An 18731-nucleotide genomic window follows, 5' to 3' on the forward strand; every position below is an offset into this window, starting at 1 on the left:
ACTAATATAATATTGTAAATCAACTATATCTCAATACAAAAAACTTTAAAATATAGTTATTTTTTAAAAAGTATTTTCAAAAATAAAATTGCAGTGATAATATTTTGTTAAAAATTAAAGAAACTTGGGAAACAAAACCAGATGGGACATTAGCACCAGGAGCAAGTGCAACTGTCCCTGGCAAACAAGAAGTGTGGTCACCTGACTTATGAAGTCAGAACTGCATTTTATGTGCTACCCCCTGAGGAAATAATTTCATTCTCTCCTCTTGTTGTTCATTCATTTCTGCTAGGGACCCAGCAGTGAATGCACAGAAGGTTCGTGCCCACACGTGGGCTCACGCTCTATAGAGGTTGTTACGTGAACTTATAGGTTCCGAGTCTCCATTGCAATTCTAGCATTGTGTCCTCTGTCATTGCCATAGGAGGCGGGACTGGGTGGCTCTATGGTAGAACATTCTGCAGGTTGGGAAAGGGACAAGATTGGAACGAGCCCTAGGGATGTGCTAGATACATTCTTCCATTTGGGTAGATCCCACTATCTGAATTTTAAAATGTTGGATTTGGGAGCCTCAGAATTAATGATTTTTTTAATCTAAAATATATGGCTAGGCGCATAGCACAGGGAGATCAGCTTGGTGCTTTGTGACCACCTAGAGGGGTGGGATAGGGAGGGTGGGAGGGAGGGAGACGCAAGAGGGAAGAGATATGGGGATATATGTATATGTATAACTGATTCACTTTGATATAAAGCAGAAACTAACACACCACTGTAAAGCAGTTATACTCCAATAAAGATGTTAAAAAAAAAAAAAATAATACAATCATTGCATGTTAATAGAAAAAATAAAATAAAATAAAATATATGGCTAGGCTGATAGAGGCAAGAAGAGAACTTTTGGCTTTTGGGGCAAGCTGGAATCTATTTCTCATTAGCCCACAGATTTTCCTATCAACCTTTTGCCTTAGTTATCTTTTGTACCCTCCAAAAATAATTACTGTAGAGAAAAACTTCCTATGTCCTTTTAGTATTTGGTGTTGTCCTATTTCTTAGTATGAAGTTGTTAGAAAAACAAACGCTTCGGAGTCAGACAAGTATGCCTTAAACTTTAGGCATAGTAATGTCCCCTCAGTGTCAAATTACTCAAATCACCTTATCTAGTTGGGAACAATACTGTGGCGTTTGTGATAGCATTGTGGTCAGGATTACGTGAGACGTTTCAAGTCAAGTGCCTAGCACAGTGTTTGACAAATAGTAGGTGGCCAATAAATGACGGCTAGAATAATGATTAAGGAAGGACTAAAAGGTGTCAGGTTGGTGGGGCCGGCTTTGTAGAAAACTGTCACATAGGCTTCTTCATCCTCCGTTTCAGCTTCCTTCCCATATCTTCTCCCCCCTAATCCCCACTGTCTCCCATTACCGGTATTTGGGACACTCATTATACCATTAGACGGCCCTCTTTTCCTAGTCTAGCATCTTTTGTTCCTGATTTATCTTCCTCATCTCCTTCTTTTCAGACCTCTCAGTCTTATGACCTATGCTTTTTTCGCCCGCCATATCTAACCTTGGAAAGGTTCTGTTAATGCCATTTATGCCAAAATGTTAAAGACTAATGTCATTTTCATATGCTAGTCTTGCCAGCACATAAGTCTGTTTTAGTGAAGGTCAACATCATAACTAAGAGAATGAAAGTGCAAACTTAATTTGGAGGCATCAGTAATAGGGAAAGAAGAGAGATTTTTAAAGAGAGGGACTCAATGATAACAATAAAAATAATGAACACCTAACATTTATTAGGTGCCAACTCTATTTTGCACTGTGCTTTATATGCATTGCCTCATTTAATCCTCTCACCCAATAAATTATGTACTATTAATATTGCTGTTTTTCTCATGAGGAAAATGCACCTTGGAGAGATAAGGCAAATTTCCAAAGGTCATAATACCAAGTAAGTGGATCAGACAGGTTTGGAACTCAAGTCTATCCAACTTACCATCATCTATCTCTCTTACATAGTCACCTACAGGCTAAATTTTCATCAGGGCAGGTATCTATTTGCTCCTCTTATCATCATTTGCTAGAGCCTAGTGTAGCGCCTGGCACATAGTAAATAATCAATTAATAATTGGTACATGAATTAATGCATAAATATCTATTCTGCCATAACTTCCTCTCCATTTACCTCTCTGGGATCACCTCTTGCATGGAGGCACTGCCTTGCCTAACATTGCAAAACTCTGAATTGCCAGTAGTCCCACATATACGATTCTGTTTCCTGACTTCCTGTCCTCTCTACCTGCAATTCCCATTTCCCCAGAAGTCCCTGGGCTAACTTCCACTTACCCTGTAACACAGAGCTCAGAAGTGATCTGCCATGAAGCTTTCCCTCTCTCTGGCCTCTCCTCCTATCCTCCCCCTCGCTGTCTCCTTTCTCCTTCCCACCTTGGTCCAACCCAGCCAGGGTTCTTTCCATGTCTGTCTATACCACTAGACCATGGTGTTTTTGAGGGCACATGTCTGATATACTTTTTTATCCTTTTTTATACCTGACATATTTTGTATTTGACATATTTTTTGTATGCATCTGGCCTAGCCTAATTTATCAATTCTATGGCATGTTTTTTTCATACTTAACATCTCTGAAATTGATATACATCTTCTGGTTGATGAAATCTTAAAATTATAATTGACAGTGTTTTTTCTGATTTAGTGATATAAAAAGAAGGGCTGTTTGCATCCTATAATGAAGGGCATCTTAGACTTACTGTAATATAATAATAGATATTAAATAAAGGCTATATGAATGAATGAATGAATACCAATCATAGCCCTCCTCAAATCACATTATTATTCCTACTTACAACTTAGCTGTTCTGCATCATAGACATTGTGGCAGGGCAACAGCTGAGTATTATTCTTTATTTACGCTGGGCTTTCCTAGAGATAATAAACTCGTTTAAATTATTCTTAATCATTTCTTTCTGGACTGAGGTGATCTGTTCCCTATGCTTTTCTTCCAGGTGAAATTGATCTTCATATCCTCTCCAAAGTGCAGGCTCAATACCCAGGAGTTAGTATCAACAATGAAGTTGTTGAACCAAGTGCTGAACAAATAACCAAGTACAAAGGTACTTGTAATCCATGGTGCTGTATATCAAATTCTATTCTGAAAGGCCTGTCATCCCAAATGTGTCCCTTCAATCATTAACAACATAGCTGCTGTGGTATGTTCTTTGTAAGCTTATTGAGAGAAGAACCTGATTAATTTGTTTTCTTGGCAGGAATGACTAAACATCTCAGAAAATAAATAGTGATTAGAATCCCCCCCCCCTTTTTTTTTTACTGACTCTCCATCCCTCCCCTGGTCATCAACTATTATTTTTGATATTTATTCTTAGAGACAGAGTCATTAATTCATTCAGAGGTATTTAAACAGAATCCCTGCCCTTAAAGAGCTTACGTTTCATTGCTTACAGCAGGAATCAGGAAACTTTTCTTTAAAAAGAGCCAAATAGTAAGTATTTTAGACTTAGAAGGCCACATGGTCTCTGTCACAACTAATCAGCTCTGCCACTGAAGCCCAAAAGCAGCCATAGACAATACATACACTAATGAGTGTGGGTATGTTGCAATAAAACTTTATAAACACTAAAATTTGAATTTTATATCATTTTTACCTATCATGAAGTATTATTCTTCTTTTGATTTTGTTCAACCATTTAAAAGTGTAATGGCACAAGATATGAAAGAAGTATGAAATCATAAAGTAGTGTACATTTTTAGCTTGCAGTCTATTTAAAAATAGGTGGTGGGAAGATACGGCCCATGCCATGGTTTGCTGATTCCTGAGTTACAGAATCATATCACCTGTCTTACATCAATTTTCCATTGATAAAATTCACCAGTTGATTTCCCATTAACACTGAGATAATAGTACCTATGTCTGATCAGGATTTTCATAATTATTTCTTATTGACTCCATTCTCTAATTTCATTTAACACTAGTGGAAAAACTAGGATGAACTCTTTGGTCTTCTGGAGATTTATAAAGAAGAAAAATGTGCTTTATATCTGTTATGTATATAACACTGATTGCATTAAAATTCTAAATGGAAATGGGTTCCGAATTTGCAGTTAAAATTGATGGTGTGCCACCTTTTCTCCGTATTTTAGAGCTTGTAGCCAAGACATCAAACCTCGAGAACATAAAGTTTACTTGGCATAAGGAGACATCATCTGAATATCAAAATAGAATGATGGAGAAAAAAGAACTTCAGAAGTGGGACTTTATTCATATGATTCAGGTAAGAAATATTTATTGTTATATACTCTCAGAAGAAAGATTTTTCAGAAATATTTCAGAGTACCTAATATTTTAACTTTAAAAAGAAAAATGAAAATCTGATTTCTGATTTTACAAGTGACCATTATCTGTCCAAATAGAAGTTAAAGATGTTGACAATACTAAGAGATTCTCTGTAACATTTAAAAAGCCAGTTTTCTCTATGCAAAATACCCCCATAGTTACTGATTTTTTTTCAATGCTGGCTTAACTTTTGTGGGATTGAAAGTTCAAAGATAGTAGAGTGTAACACATCCTAACACAATTCTCCAGTAACTCTAATGGTCTGGATGGACCAACATCCCAGAGTTTTTCTGAATCCTCTTGCTTTTGCCTTCTTTTGATGACCTGGCTCGTATGCACATGACAGAAGGGCAGGCTAGATGATTTCTCAGGTCAACAAAGTGTTACTGACATTAGTCAGTCATTACATAGGAATTTATTTCCATGGTCCAGCACTGATAGGGTATTTCTTAGAAATACGATAGTGTATTTCTTAGAAATACGATAGGGTATTTCTTAGAAATACGATAGTGTATTTCTTAGAAATACGATAGCGTATTTCTTGGAAAGGGGGAGACAATTCAGTAGGTGGTATGGGGACATACTTCCAGAGGTCACTGATGTATCTGGATAGCATATAGGTGTATAGGCTTTGGGTGCTGGCTACCATTAGAAGATGTGTATATTTTAGAAATACCACGATGAACAACAGGATGCTTTTTGCTTTCTATAGTCCACAAGCACAGTCATCCCAAAGGAATAAAGTTTTTAAAATCATAGGAAGAAATGACTCCAAGATCAGCATATCCAGGCAATCCTACATCTTTGCTTTCTTAGCGGACAAAATCTTTTACCTATAAGGGAGTGCTTAACATTGCTCAGCAAACCTATGTTTCTCTACTAGACTGACTTTCCCACCTTCTCATACAGCTGGCCCTTGAATGACACAGGTTCGAACTGCGTGGGTCCACTTATATGTGGATTTTTTCAATAATAAATGCTACATGACTGGATGCAGAACCCCAGAAACAGAGAAACTGCATATAGGGAGGGCCAACTCTATGTTATGTGTGAATATTTGTGCACAGAGTGTTGGTGCCCCTAACCCCTGCCTTGTTCAAGGGTCACCTGTATAACAATTTCATACCTCCCTCTCTCTCCTTACACCTCCTGTAATCCCTCCCCCACCACTCATTTCCAACTGATGACCTCACTTCCTATTCTGTGGCAAAAAGAGAAACCATCAGGTAGAAAATCATCTTTCACTCTCCAAATTTACAAACATAGCTGCACCTGTACGCACCATGTCTTTCTTTCCTCTTATTACAAAAGCCTCCCTTTATCAAAAGCCAGTCCCTCCACATATGCTCTGGATCCCATTCTTATAAAATTCTTATATAATGTTGCAGCTTCAGAGATCATTCTCCAGTTTCTCTCAAAAGCTCCACGTTTGTTCTTTCTTTCTTATAGCAACTCTGCTTCCTCTGCATTACTGCTCTGTTCCTCTCCATCTACTCTGCATTTTTCTGTGCTATTTCTCTGTCTCTTTATTGCTCCTAACAGCCCTAGCATTCTCATGACATCCTTCAACTTAATATTCATAATCAACTGCAGAGATCCTATGTCTATTAGATCAAATTTCAGAGCATCTGCTATGACCCACCTCCTCTTTTCAGCCAGGTCATGTCATGGATTGTTAGCCATCTTGTGGATTAGCTGCATCTGGGTGCCTGTCTATGTATGGTCCCTGTGATGAACAGCATGGAGTGCCATGATACTAAATATGGCCTGTGATGCTGCACAAGCTGTGTGCAGCTCCGTTGTATTTCATTCATTTGTGTGAGAGGGGCATAGCTTAGGTTGTTTTTGCTTTACGCAATAAATTATATCATGGCATCTACATAAAACACTGAATTCTTGTTTACGAGAGCTGAAGATGAGACGTAAGAAGTGTCTATGGGGGTAGATTCCAGGGATGTAAGTCCTTAGGGAAAATTTTCTACTGCCAATGTTTAATTCCAAGCTCCATCTGTGTTGGGTGGAAAGACCTCTCCCTGCACTTCACCAGAGATGGTTCAGTTATTAAAAACGCGTGGGCTTACTTCACTCTGGGTCAGAAAGAGAAAAACAAATACCGTATGCTAACACATATATATGGAATCTAAAAAAAAAAAAAAAAAAAGCTACTGATGAACCTAGTTGCAGGGCAGGAATAAAGAGGTAGACATAGAGAATGGACTTGAGGACACAGGGTGGGAAGGCAAAGCTGGGGCGAAGTGAGAGTAGCATCGACATATCTACACTACCGAATGTAAAATAGTTGGCTGGTGGGAAGCAGCCGCATAGCACAGGGAGATCGGCTGGGTGCTTTGTGACCACCTAGAGGGATGGGATAGGGAGGATGGGAGGGAGGGGATATGGGGACATATGTATGCGTATGGCTGATTCGCTTTGTTGTGCAACAGAAACTAACACAGTATTGTGAAGCAATTATACTCCAATAAAGATCTATTTAAAAAAAAAAAAAAAGGGTGGGCTGACTCCTAGCACCCTGGGACCATGCATGTAACTTTAGGCTTTATCCAGTCCATTTCCCTAGAGAATCTGTCAACATCAAAGCCTGTCACATTTTCCATGATTTAAAAAAAAGCATCTGTGAGCCTACGGTGAAGCTAGTGCAAAGGGCTTAATTTTAAAGCAACGCTCCATGAAATGGAATGTTTTTACGGTGCCAGCACCATTTTTGCCCAGAACTACTAAAACTCACAAAATATAGAGTGAGCATTAGAATTCACTGCCCCCATGTGGAATGCAGACTGTCTCGAGCTATAAATGTCTGTGTTAATGAAGCCAGAAAGAGTAAAGTTTAAGCTGTTTGACTCTAGTTGAGTAAATACCATAGTTTCCCCTCTCCCCAAATATTTTCTCACACTATTATTCTATCTCTATATGTAACATCGTTAATTTTTAAATTTCTTAAGTGTTTTGTTGAATAAAAATCCACTCAACTTGAACATCAAACCTTCTAGTGAGTATTTAGTCCAAGCAACAAAGACATTGACATAGAAAAGCATCTCGTTTCTCTCTTCCTTCATTTCTAGATGCTGTATTATGTAAAAGACATCCCAGCCACCCTGAAATTCTTCCATAGTCTCTTAGCTACCAGTGCTAAGATTCTCATTACTCTTGTGTCCGGTAAGTTATTTTCCTTCAGCCTGAATTTTAAAACAGTGATAGCGCATGGAATGCATGTGTTTGAAGGCAGCTGGTATATTTCATCTTCATTATGAAATTCTTGATTTGGCTTCTGATCAGGGTCAATTAATTAACACAGTATTAGGAAAGTCCTTCACAACAGCTTTCAATTTAGGAGTTCCAGTGGAATTAAATGTCTGTTTACTTCTTTCTCTCGGGAAAATATATCCTTGTTGTCTCTATATAAAAAATATTCATTTAACATACAGCAAATACAACTGATGGGAATGTTTTTAACGAGACTAAAAATAGTAAATATTTCTATTTACCTCCTTTTTGTCCCTTGGATGTCTCTTTCTCTTCTGTGATGTTTATTAATAAATATCAATAAAATAAAGGTTTAAATATTTGGGACACTATCATATTTGATTAATTTGCATTTCTAGAGCCATTATCAATGTTGTTCATTTAGGTTTTCTCAAATAACTATCAAAAATGGTCCACTTGTTTTGTTTTGTGTTGTCGTGTTATTTTCCAAAGAAGGCATTTGATCATGTCATGTTGTTTCCAATGATACAATAAGTACCACACAGAGAACATAAGTAAACAGATCAGCAAATGAAACACTGACATTGTTGCATTCATTAATTCATTACTTCTTTCATTCAGCAGTCTTTGTGGATTGTCCACACACTGCTAGGCAGGTTCACTCCACGTACACAGCAGCGTCTATCTCCCTAAGCTTATACCAGACCCTGTACTCAGAAACCATATGTCGCAAAATTCATTAATTCTTTTTTTTCTTTATAAATTTATTTATTTATTTATTTTTGGCTGCATTGGGTCTTCGTTGCTGGCCGTGGGCTTTCTCTAATTGCTACGAGCGGGGGCTACTCTTCGCTGTGGTGCACGGGCTTCAGTAGTTGTGGCGCCGGAGCTCAGTAGTTGTGGCTCACAGGCTCTAGAGCGCAGGCTCAGTAGTTGTAGTGCATGGGCTTAGTTGCTCCCCAGCATGTGGGATCTTCCCGGACCAGGGCTCGAACCCGTGTCCCCTGCATTGGCAGGCGGATTCTCAACCACTGTGCCACCAGGGAAGTCCCCATGTATTCTTAAATATGAGGAATGGCTTTAAGGATGGCAAACACAGCTGTTGCCTATAATCCTGGGTTTGAACTCATGTGGGAGTTTGGCAAATGAGAGTTCCTGTACACAACCTCTTCTCTAAGGGAACATTTGATATACTATTTTTATCTCAGGTTAGTTAAAAATACTCATTTGTGTGGGAGAGTTCTATCTTACCATTTAGAAGGGCTTCTGTAAACTGGATGTTTCCCACCAACCTCTCTCTAAATTAGGACACTTGGGTAAAGCACTTTGTACTGCATTTAGGAATACAGAAGTAAATTTAGTTATCAACACTGAGGGCAGTCTATTCTTGATAATCTGTATCAATAATAAAGAAACAGTGTTGCAGACAGAAATAGCAATTCATCCAGTAGTCATATATGTTTGATTTTAGGATATATTTCGTATCAAATGCAGATCCACTGTTATATATATTTGGTTTATGCTTAAATATTTTCAGAAGTCAAGTATTTGAGTGTCAGAAGGCAGCTCTCTATGAGTATATGCCTACCAATAAGAAAAAGCCAGCCTAAGGTTTAGAAAGTGGCATGAACAGTCTACAAGCAACTGAGAATGGACTAAGTGCCCTTAGGGACACAGTATTCTGCTGGCTACATCATGAATACGTTAATAGAATCCGTGGTTTATTGGCATCAGGATATGTGCAAACCACAACAGGCCCAGTGAAATGCAGGATGATACATAAAATCAGGAATGCTGAGGCACTTCCTAGCTGTGTGAACTTGGTCTGTGAGTCTTAGTTCATGCAAGGACTATTTCCAGATAATCATACCTATATAATACGGCATCTATGCATACATGTAGTTCACATGTACTATGTCTATATACATTCATGGGGGAAAAAAATCAAAGAAAGGGAGTAAAAGCGCAAAAACCAGTTAGCTTTCATAAAAAAAAGGTTATTTTGAGTCAAAACTTATTCATTCTGTAGTTTGACGGTGGAGATGTTTTACTAACTTTTTCAGCACACAGCTTACAATTTTTCATTACTGCGCACAGCGTGGGAGGCAGGTATCCCAAAGAGGAAAGCACTGGTAACACACAACCCTCTTAACTCCAGTGCTCTTTCTAAGATACCAGCTCCTCACATCCCCCTTCTACCCCTCTTATTTGTTACCTAGAGCAGTTTAACTCCCTTTTGCTTTGCCTCTCTGACCTAGATAAACCTGTGCACCTATAAACCCATCTTAACAACAGTATATTTCTCTGAGATAAATTCTGTTGGCCCCTCGGTGTATGGAAGAGCCTATGGGCTTCTTTTTTAAAAATAGCAAGAACTGCTTTGTCGCATTCATAAAGCCGATACAAATATATGGGTCAACTTTCAGGAAAATAGAGCATGGTCAATTTCCAACAGTGAAAACAAAGTTAATCACAATAACTTTCTAATCAGATTTGTTTTATATCATTGTCAATTAACATGTATAGAACTGATCCACATTTTTATTAGTCACTTTTTCATCTGATGATATCACTGCAAATCCCTATCTGCCAGACCAGTCTGTGGATAGCAGACAAGTTTGGGAAAGCTCCCTGGGTCACCTGAGGTGCCTGATCAACTTCCTACCTTACCGCTGTAGAAAAACCATTACCCTAAACTACCTTCTCAGCCCCAACTATACTTCTTGAAACCCCATTCTTCATACTTGCCCAATGAAAACATTCCTTAAACTTGAATATTACCCTAGAACTTGAAACACCTACGCCAAAATGGTTCACACTAGGCTCTGTTTTTATCACATTTGTTGCAGTCACTTTCTAAATGGAATTTGCTTCATAATTACCGATACGTGAAGAAGCCTGTTTGTGTATTTCCTTTCTTTCGGGGCAATATTGTCATCCATAGCCTCACTGCAATACAGCAAACTGAGTACTCGATGCCGACAGAGTCGGGCAAGCCTAGAACTAGTCACTAAATTAAATTTCTAAGAACACTCATCAAGCCAGTATCTCACCTAAGCACATAATGGTATGTCTGGATTAACATCTTGCTCTAAAAGGTCATCTTAAATATGCCCCACAGCTAAGGCTCCTGCCCGTCCATCCGAGTCAGACACTGACCTGTTACTGAACTGATGCGTTCTCTCTCTGAATAAACTGAATTACTCAGTTATTTGAGCACCATATGGACACCCATTTTTTGCAATTTATTAGATTCTAAGATAATGAAATACGGGGTCAGTTTCTAGATTTAATTATGCAGGGCACCTAGCTTGGTTAAGGTGACAGATGTATTCAGCATATTCAAACACAGCCTACACTCTTGGTCCCAAGTTGGCTGCATAGGATAGTCATGTAGATTTGGTTCATTCAGCTTTTATTGAGCTCCTCTAGTTGGTCACTGCTAGGCTCTGGGGTTGCAAAGATGACTGTTACTCCTCTGCCTTTGAAAGGCTCCTAATCTAATGGAGGATTCAGACATGTACATACTTTCAAAAAGGTGCTAATTTCTGATCAGAGGCAGATAGGGAGTTTAAGGAGAGTTCCTGGAGAGCAGGAGGCTCTGCCTCTTATCTCTAGTCCCAGATCTTTGCAAAACCCTTGGCACCTAGAAGAAGACACCCAGTGAATGTGTTTGAATTGAACTGAATAATTGTTTATTATTTCTGCCTTACACTATCCCAACTACAACTTGTTCTGAATGTTCATTCAGAAAAAGATACCATGTTTTAGCTAACATGATAGACATGGAATCAGAGAATACAGAAAGTTCTGGAGATTTGAAGATGGATTTAATAAACAGGAATAAAAGACTCAATAAAGAAGATACACATATTCACACGCACACAGTACACACCGAAATAGGCAGACAAAAGCAGTGAAGGGTAGGCAAGTGAAACTAATTAGGAAAAGGAAGAGAAATTGAAACAGAATTAAATGACAGTATTTTTCTGGTCAGCCCATTTGAATACATGCTGCTGGAGGGAACAGAGGCTTTCCTCTGGTTCCTAAGTATCCATTAAAGAGTTAGCCCAGCTCAGTAAATATTTATTTATTTATAACAAACAGAAGTTCCTGATTATAATGATAAAAGATTTGATTTGGGGATGAAAAAGAAGAGAAATAAGAAGAGGTAGATTTTTAAAATGAGGAGTATCCCACACTAAAATAATGTTAGTGGCATGTTTTTCTGCAAATGTAGTAGCCAGGCTTTCGTTGCTAATTAAAATTCAACTTATCTGGTTACAGGAGATCAGTGACATTTTCTGTCCTGCCCTCTCCTTATCTAAGGAAGGAGGCAAATCATGGTGTGTTATTTTTAATACGGGGGGAGGGGGGAGGGGGGAAGGGACCTGGTTTATATCATGTTGAAAACAAAAGTAACACCATATGTTGTGCCCACTGGGAGCCATTATGATAATGTATCAGTCAGAAAGTTTCTAATTGCTCAGCTCAGAAATGGCACTGAGTCACAGAACACTGGCACCAGCAAATTCTCCTCAATTAGTGTTTGGTTCTTTTTTCTCTGCCAGGGTGAATGATAACAGAGCCTTTCTTCAACCACTGAAATATTTATTTTCTTGTAGTCTTGTTTGCAGGCAAATTCTTATTTAGGCAGTCACTGTCTTTGGAATGAAAGATTTTTGTAGTACATGCTCATGACTCTCATTTTTTTTTTTTTCACTGAACTGAGGTTTTATTTTTTTCTGCTTCATTCCAATTCCACCTTCTTCTACAGCTTATCCTGTAGTTATCGTTCCCTCTTCTGAAATGTTAGTGGAACATCAATTATCTAGGCTATTTATTATTTACCATTTTCTGCCTTGGTTATTCTCTTTTGTTGAGTTAAATCAGAAGACTTTAGCCAAGCCCATGGATGAGGCCAACGCCCTATAATTATATGCAGAATTATTGTGGCTTTATAGTGTTTGTATACTTTTCTGCAGAGTCCGATTACTTTCATTACATCATAAAGGAGCTTTCGGAACCAAAAAAGTTCATGCCTTTGAAATCTTAACTTTTAATCCTCATAGAGTTGTAACTCATAGAGTTGTATAGAGTTACAACTATACAACATAGAGTTGTATAGAGTTACAACTCATAGAGTTGTAACTCTATAGAGTTGAAACTCATAGAGCTTTAAGTTCTCTCTTATATTGCTTTGGCCAAGCCCAACTTAATTTCCTAACACTTCAGCAGTGTTTACTATGTGCCAGTCATGGTTCTAAGTGCCTTACTTTATTAACTTGGTGAATCCTTGGAACAATCCTATGAAGATATTCTATTATTATCCCTGATTTATAGATGACAAAACTGAGGCACAGGTTCATAAAGCTAGTAAGAGGAAAAGCCAGGCTTCACACTCAGAAAGTCAGGCTTTAGAGACCACTCTTAATTGCTGCACATATCCACTATCTCTGTAACAGCCCAATATTAGATGCGTATATTAGAAAGTCCATAAATAGCTGTTCTTTTGTTTTGATTTATTAGTATTATTACAGATTTCTGAACAGCAAATTTGTCTTTTCACATTCTCAAGATTACAACCAGTGGAAATACATTATCAAAGTAATTCCATATAATATTCATTTATTTTGTAAGTACTTATTACACATCTGCCATGTGCTTACCATTGAGCAATGATTCACTTCAATTATCTCATTTAATACTTGCAGTTGCATTTGAGGTAAGTATGGTTATCTCTATCTTATAGATGAGAAAACCGAGCTTCTGAGAGACTAAATACCAAATCTCGTCTCATTCATGAAGTGTCAGAACGGTCCAACCTATCTCTCCCACAGATGCTGTATCTCTTAGCTTCTACACTGGGCCAGGTTTTCAACTAAATACAACATACACTGCTAATATATCTTCTAAAGCTGGGGACAAAATTTTTAGGACTCAACCTAGCTGTTGCAGTCCAAGGCAGCATCCTGTAATTGTACAGACATGAGAGGCTACCCCATCTTTGGTTGGGGTAAACTATCATTGTATTTGCTGTGCTCTTTCTTTCTATTTCAGTTTTTACTCTTAGACCCTTTCCTCTGAACCAGACTAACATAAACAACTGCCTTCCTCCTATCACCACCTGAATATCCAACAGGTATCTCAACCTCATTTTTCCAAAACCAGATGCCTGATAACGCATTTAAAAATGTTCCTCCCTCATTCTTCCCATTTCCAATAATGGCAATTCTCTCTTTTCAGATGCTTGGGCCAAAATGACTGGGGTCATCACTGATTCTTTTCTTTCTTTCACTATCCAAATTATTATTGTTAACAATATCCAAATCATTGGCAAATGGCATTGGATCTAGGAGTGTAATATATAAAAAATTCAACCACTTCTCATCACCTCCAATCTTGCTGGTGCAACGTAACATCATCTAGCACCCAGATTATTGCAGTAGCTTTCTTACTGTTCTTCCTGCTCTGTCCTTACGCCCCTATAGTCTATTCTCAATAGAGAATAGTCCATCTGTGTGGCCAGAGTGACCTTATGAAAATGCAAATCAGGTTAAGTCACTCTAATATTTTGTCCAATATGGAAGCCACAGTTGGCTACTGAAAGTGAAATGAATTAAAATGAAGTAACATTTAAAATTCACTTCCTTAGTCACACTAGCCACAGTTCACATGTTCCATAACCATAAAGTGGTTAGTGGCTACGATACTGGACAATGCAAATATGGAACATGTCCAAGAGTCCAGAAAGTTCTATTAGACCACACTACAATGGCTTCTCATCTTTTTCCATATGATTTAGCACCCAATCTACTCCTCACCATCACCCATACAACCTCCTCTCCTTCCATGCTCCCCTCTGTTCACTCAATTCCAATCTCACTGGCTTCTTGGCTAGTTCTTAACATGCCAAGCCTGTTCCTGCTTCAGGTCCTTTGCAGTTGCTCTTCTCTCTACCTGGAGTAATCTCCTCTCTGATATCTGTGTGGCTTGCTGTCATGTCTCTGCTCAAATGTCACATTATTAGAGAGACTGTCTGCGACCAACCTGATATAAACAGCAACCCATCCAACTCTTCGATCCCCCTCATTCCTTTCTCTGATTTGTTTTTCATTGGCACTCTGCACCATCTGATATATGATTTATTTACTTATTTATTTAACTTTCTCTCCTCCCACCCCCTTCACTCCTTGAACTGAGCTACACAAAGGCAAGAATTTCTTTTTTTTTAAAATTGACTGCTCTATTCCAAGCATCTAGTGTACTGGTTGGCAGAGTAGGTAAAGGAAAAGAAGAATAACTGAAAGCATGAATTTTGTTCTGTTGCACAGGAACCAGTAGCTGGGACAAGCTATGGAAAAAGTACGGATCTCACTTACCCCGGGATGACCTCTGCCAGTATGTCACGTCATCTGACCTCATGCAGATGCTGGACAAGTTCGGGATTAAGTATGAGTGTTATGACCTTCCGTCCACCATGGACATATCTGACTGTTTTATTGACGGCAATGAAAATGGAGACCTGCTTTGGGATTTTTTGACAGAAACCTGCAACTTTAGTACAACAGCACCACCTGATCTCAAAGCAGAAATTATGAAAGATCTGCAAGAGCCTGAATTCAGTGTAAATAAAGAGGGAAAGGTCCTTTTCAATAACAGTCTGAGTTTCATAGTGGTTGAGGCATAAATATCCACCATGAGAATGTATTCAAAAGCTATAGTTTGAACAATTTTGATCATTCACTTATTTGTGTATTAAAATTATAAATATGTCTCATAACATAAACAGAGCATTTTCTCTGATATGTAAAATCTAGAAAATCCCAAGATATTCTTGGACTTCCATGTGGAATCATATATGACACTGCTGGTCTTATCCCATCCCTTCTATTGGTAAAGAGACTACATGCTGTCTACATACCACATAATCTGGAAAAATGAGACAACTAAGTTTCACGGGCTTATTGACAATAAAATCCTTTCCATTTGTTGATTATAATGGAATTTCCTGGAATACTAATAAAATATGTGCTATGGATTTTTAAAATACTAGTAAAGTATATGCTTATTGATACCTTGGACATTAAGAAAGCATATGTTTATTGATTTTTCCCCTTCTGTGAAGAAGTATTTCTCTATGTGCATTTCTTTATTGTAGTTTCTTATTTTTATTGATTACTCTAACTTTGTCATGTGTTATCATTTCCTCCCACTTTGTTTTCTCTTTTAATTTTGTCTATGATTTTGTAGTGTTTTGTTTGTTTTCTGCTATACTGAAGTTTTTCTACTTTATTCAGTCAAATGTAGTTTTTTTCCTTTTTTAATTTCTGGACTTCTGACACATTTTAAAAGGCCTCCTAAAACTAAGGTTTTAGAATATTAACATATTTAATCATAATAATTTCACTGTAAAAAAATCTTTGATATGTTTGAAGTTTACATAAGTATCAAGAGTGAGTTGAGAACAAGCTGATTTTCCTCAAAAAGAAAACCATCTATATCAACACAATTGACAAAAAAAAAAAAAAACCCACTGACTTAAAATACACCTTTTATCATTCACTAAATTTTTAGAAAACACTTGCATCTATTTCAATACTCCATCATCCCTATGCCCCTCTGTCTAAGATCTCCTCTAAGATCAAGAATCATCTTTAGGGCTTCCCTGGTGGCACAGTGGTTAAGAATCCACCTGCCAATGCAGGGGACACGGGTTCGAGCCCTGGTCTGGGAGGATCCCACATGCCACGGAGCAGCTGGGCCCGTGTGCTACAGCTGCTGAGCCTGCACTCTGGAGCCTGCGAGCCACAACTACTGAAGCCCGCACACCTGGAGCCTGTGCTCCGCAGCAGGAGAAGCCACCACAACGAAGAGTAGCCCCCGCTCGCCACAACTAGAGAAAGCCCGCTCGCAGCAACGAAGACCCAACACAGCCAAAAATAAAATAAAATAAAATAAATATATATATTTTTAAATCATCTTTAACAGTAGTATTTCAGGATTTTTGAAAAGTTTTTGATAATCTTTACATTATCTTTAATAATAAACATCTATCATTCTTAAAAAAACAGCATACCTCTTAAATAATTAAGTAATTTTATAATTAATAAATACATATATTTTTAAAAGTAAGTAAATAATTACTACTCCCTGTTAGAAACAGAACAAAAGTAAGGTTTTACTAAAGAGGTCACGGACCCTGATTCACCAGTGATGAAACGTTCAACATAGTACGATATTCACTCTTTCACATCACAGAGCTACCACTTAATGCTGTGGTATAGTCACTTAAAAAGGGTTAATGCCTTCCCTTAGGCCCAGGAAATACACTGGAGTATAGAGCCTATGTATACCAACAAATTACCAAGCTTTATTGTTCATAATAAGTAAAACTGACTTGCATTACTCTCTTTTCTTGGACAACTTTATCAATGTTTTTTGAATTGTCAGTTCCAACAAATGAAATGACAGTTATCCAATCAGATTCCTGAATATGAACCCTGAACCATTAATCATACTGATATGTACTACTGACAAAGGAAACCTGTGAAGCAGGCATGATTGATGGATATGGACCATGACGACCTTGAACAACTTCACAAAAAAAATAGAAATCAAGACTACAGAGCAAATTACGGTCTTTTCTAAAAAGCACATGTGCAAAACAAAACAAGAATAGAACTAACATGCTGCTTAAAGATGAAGAAGACTAGCAGTCTATAGACAGATGTTTGTAAATATGGCCTTTTTCTCATACAGCCCTTACTATAAAATACGAGGATAAATAAATTCTCACCTGCTTCAATTTAATGTAATGTGAACAGTCAAGCCTTTTTTAAGAGAAAATCCTTAGGAGTTACATACCAGTCAGTGGTGGAAAGATACAAGGGTACAACAGGTGCGAGGGATGGAACTATTGGCTTCTGCCTGCACTTCACGATATTACAAAGGACTTGAGGCAGTCACATATTGAATATTCAAGTCTGTTTTTGTGGTTCAGAAAAAAATCCCACAACATGAATTTGGAATGTTGTTTTATACATCATTGTACATCTCCCAGTGCTTAACATGGGGCCATGCGTATAGAAGATGCTAAGTAATGGATTACTTTCTTTCTCAAGCACCTATCTTATACCTATGTGTTTATATTCTTATTGTAACCACAGCTCAAGAAACCCAACAAAATTGTTTGTTGCCCTTAGTATAAACCTTAACTTATTTAAAGTGTTTCTGACACTTTTCTGCATTTGTTAGCGAGTCCTGCCAAATCCAAAGACAAAGTATTAAGTGGAGCAAAATATTTTAGGGCCTTGATCTTTGTTTATTGTAAAAATTGGCAACTTTCTTAATTGAAAACTCTGCCAAGAATATAAAATGGAGAAAAGACAGTCTCTTCAGGGAGTGGTGTTGGGAAAGCTGGACTGCCTCATGTAAATCAATGAAGTTAGAACACTCCCTCACGCCATACACAAAAGTAAACTCAAAAGGGCTTAAAGACAAATATAAGACATGACACATAAAACTCCTAGAAGAGAACATAGACAAAACATTCTCTGACATAATTCATAGATAGCAATATTTTCTTAGGTCAGTCTCCCAAGGCAATAGAAATAAAAGCAAAAATAAACAAATGAGACCTAATCAAACTTACAAGCTTTTGCACAGCAAAGGAAACCATAAACAGAATGAAAAGACAACCTACGGAATGAGAGCAAATATTTGCAAATGAAGTGACCGGCAATGGCTTAATTTCCAAAATATACAAACAGCTCATACAACTCAATAACAACAACAACCAAAAACCCAATCAAGAAATGGGCAGTAGACCTAAATAGACATTTCTCCAAAGATAACACAAAGATTGCCAACAGGCACAAGAAAAGATGCTCAACATCGCTAATTATTAGAGAAATGCAAATCAAAACTACAAAGAGGTACCAACCTCACAACAGTCAGAATGGTCACCATTAAAAGTCTACAAATAACAAATGCTAGGGAGGGTGTGGAGAAAAGGGAATCCTCCTACACTGTTGGTGGGAATGTAAGTTGGTGCAGCCGCTATGGAAGACAATATGGAGGTTCCTCAGAAAAATAAAAACAGAGCTACCATATGATCCAGCAATCCCATTCCTGGGCATAT

General features: G+C 37.8%; 1 protein-coding gene across 1 annotated transcript in view; it reads left to right on the forward strand.

Moving 5' to 3' along the window:
* HNMT (histamine N-methyltransferase) overlaps positions 1-15617 on the forward strand; it is a 35478-nt gene extending 19861 nt beyond the window's left edge. The window contains exons 3-6 of the mRNA XM_061199607.1: positions 3021-3128; positions 4174-4304; positions 7447-7540; positions 14923-15617. Of these exons, the coding sequence (XP_061055590.1) occupies positions 3021-3128; positions 4174-4304; positions 7447-7540; positions 14923-15278 (689 nt within the window). The 3' untranslated portion in view covers positions 15279-15617. The remainder of the gene's footprint in view (positions 1-3020; positions 3129-4173; positions 4305-7446; positions 7541-14922) is intronic.
* The last annotated feature ends 3114 nt before the right edge of the window (positions 15618-18731 follow it).

This window comes from Eubalaena glacialis, chromosome 1 (genome assembly GCF_028564815.1).
Source record: "Eubalaena glacialis isolate mEubGla1 chromosome 1, mEubGla1.1.hap2.+ XY, whole genome shotgun sequence".
In the NCBI taxonomy this organism is placed as follows: domain Eukaryota; kingdom Metazoa; phylum Chordata; class Mammalia; order Artiodactyla; family Balaenidae; genus Eubalaena; species Eubalaena glacialis.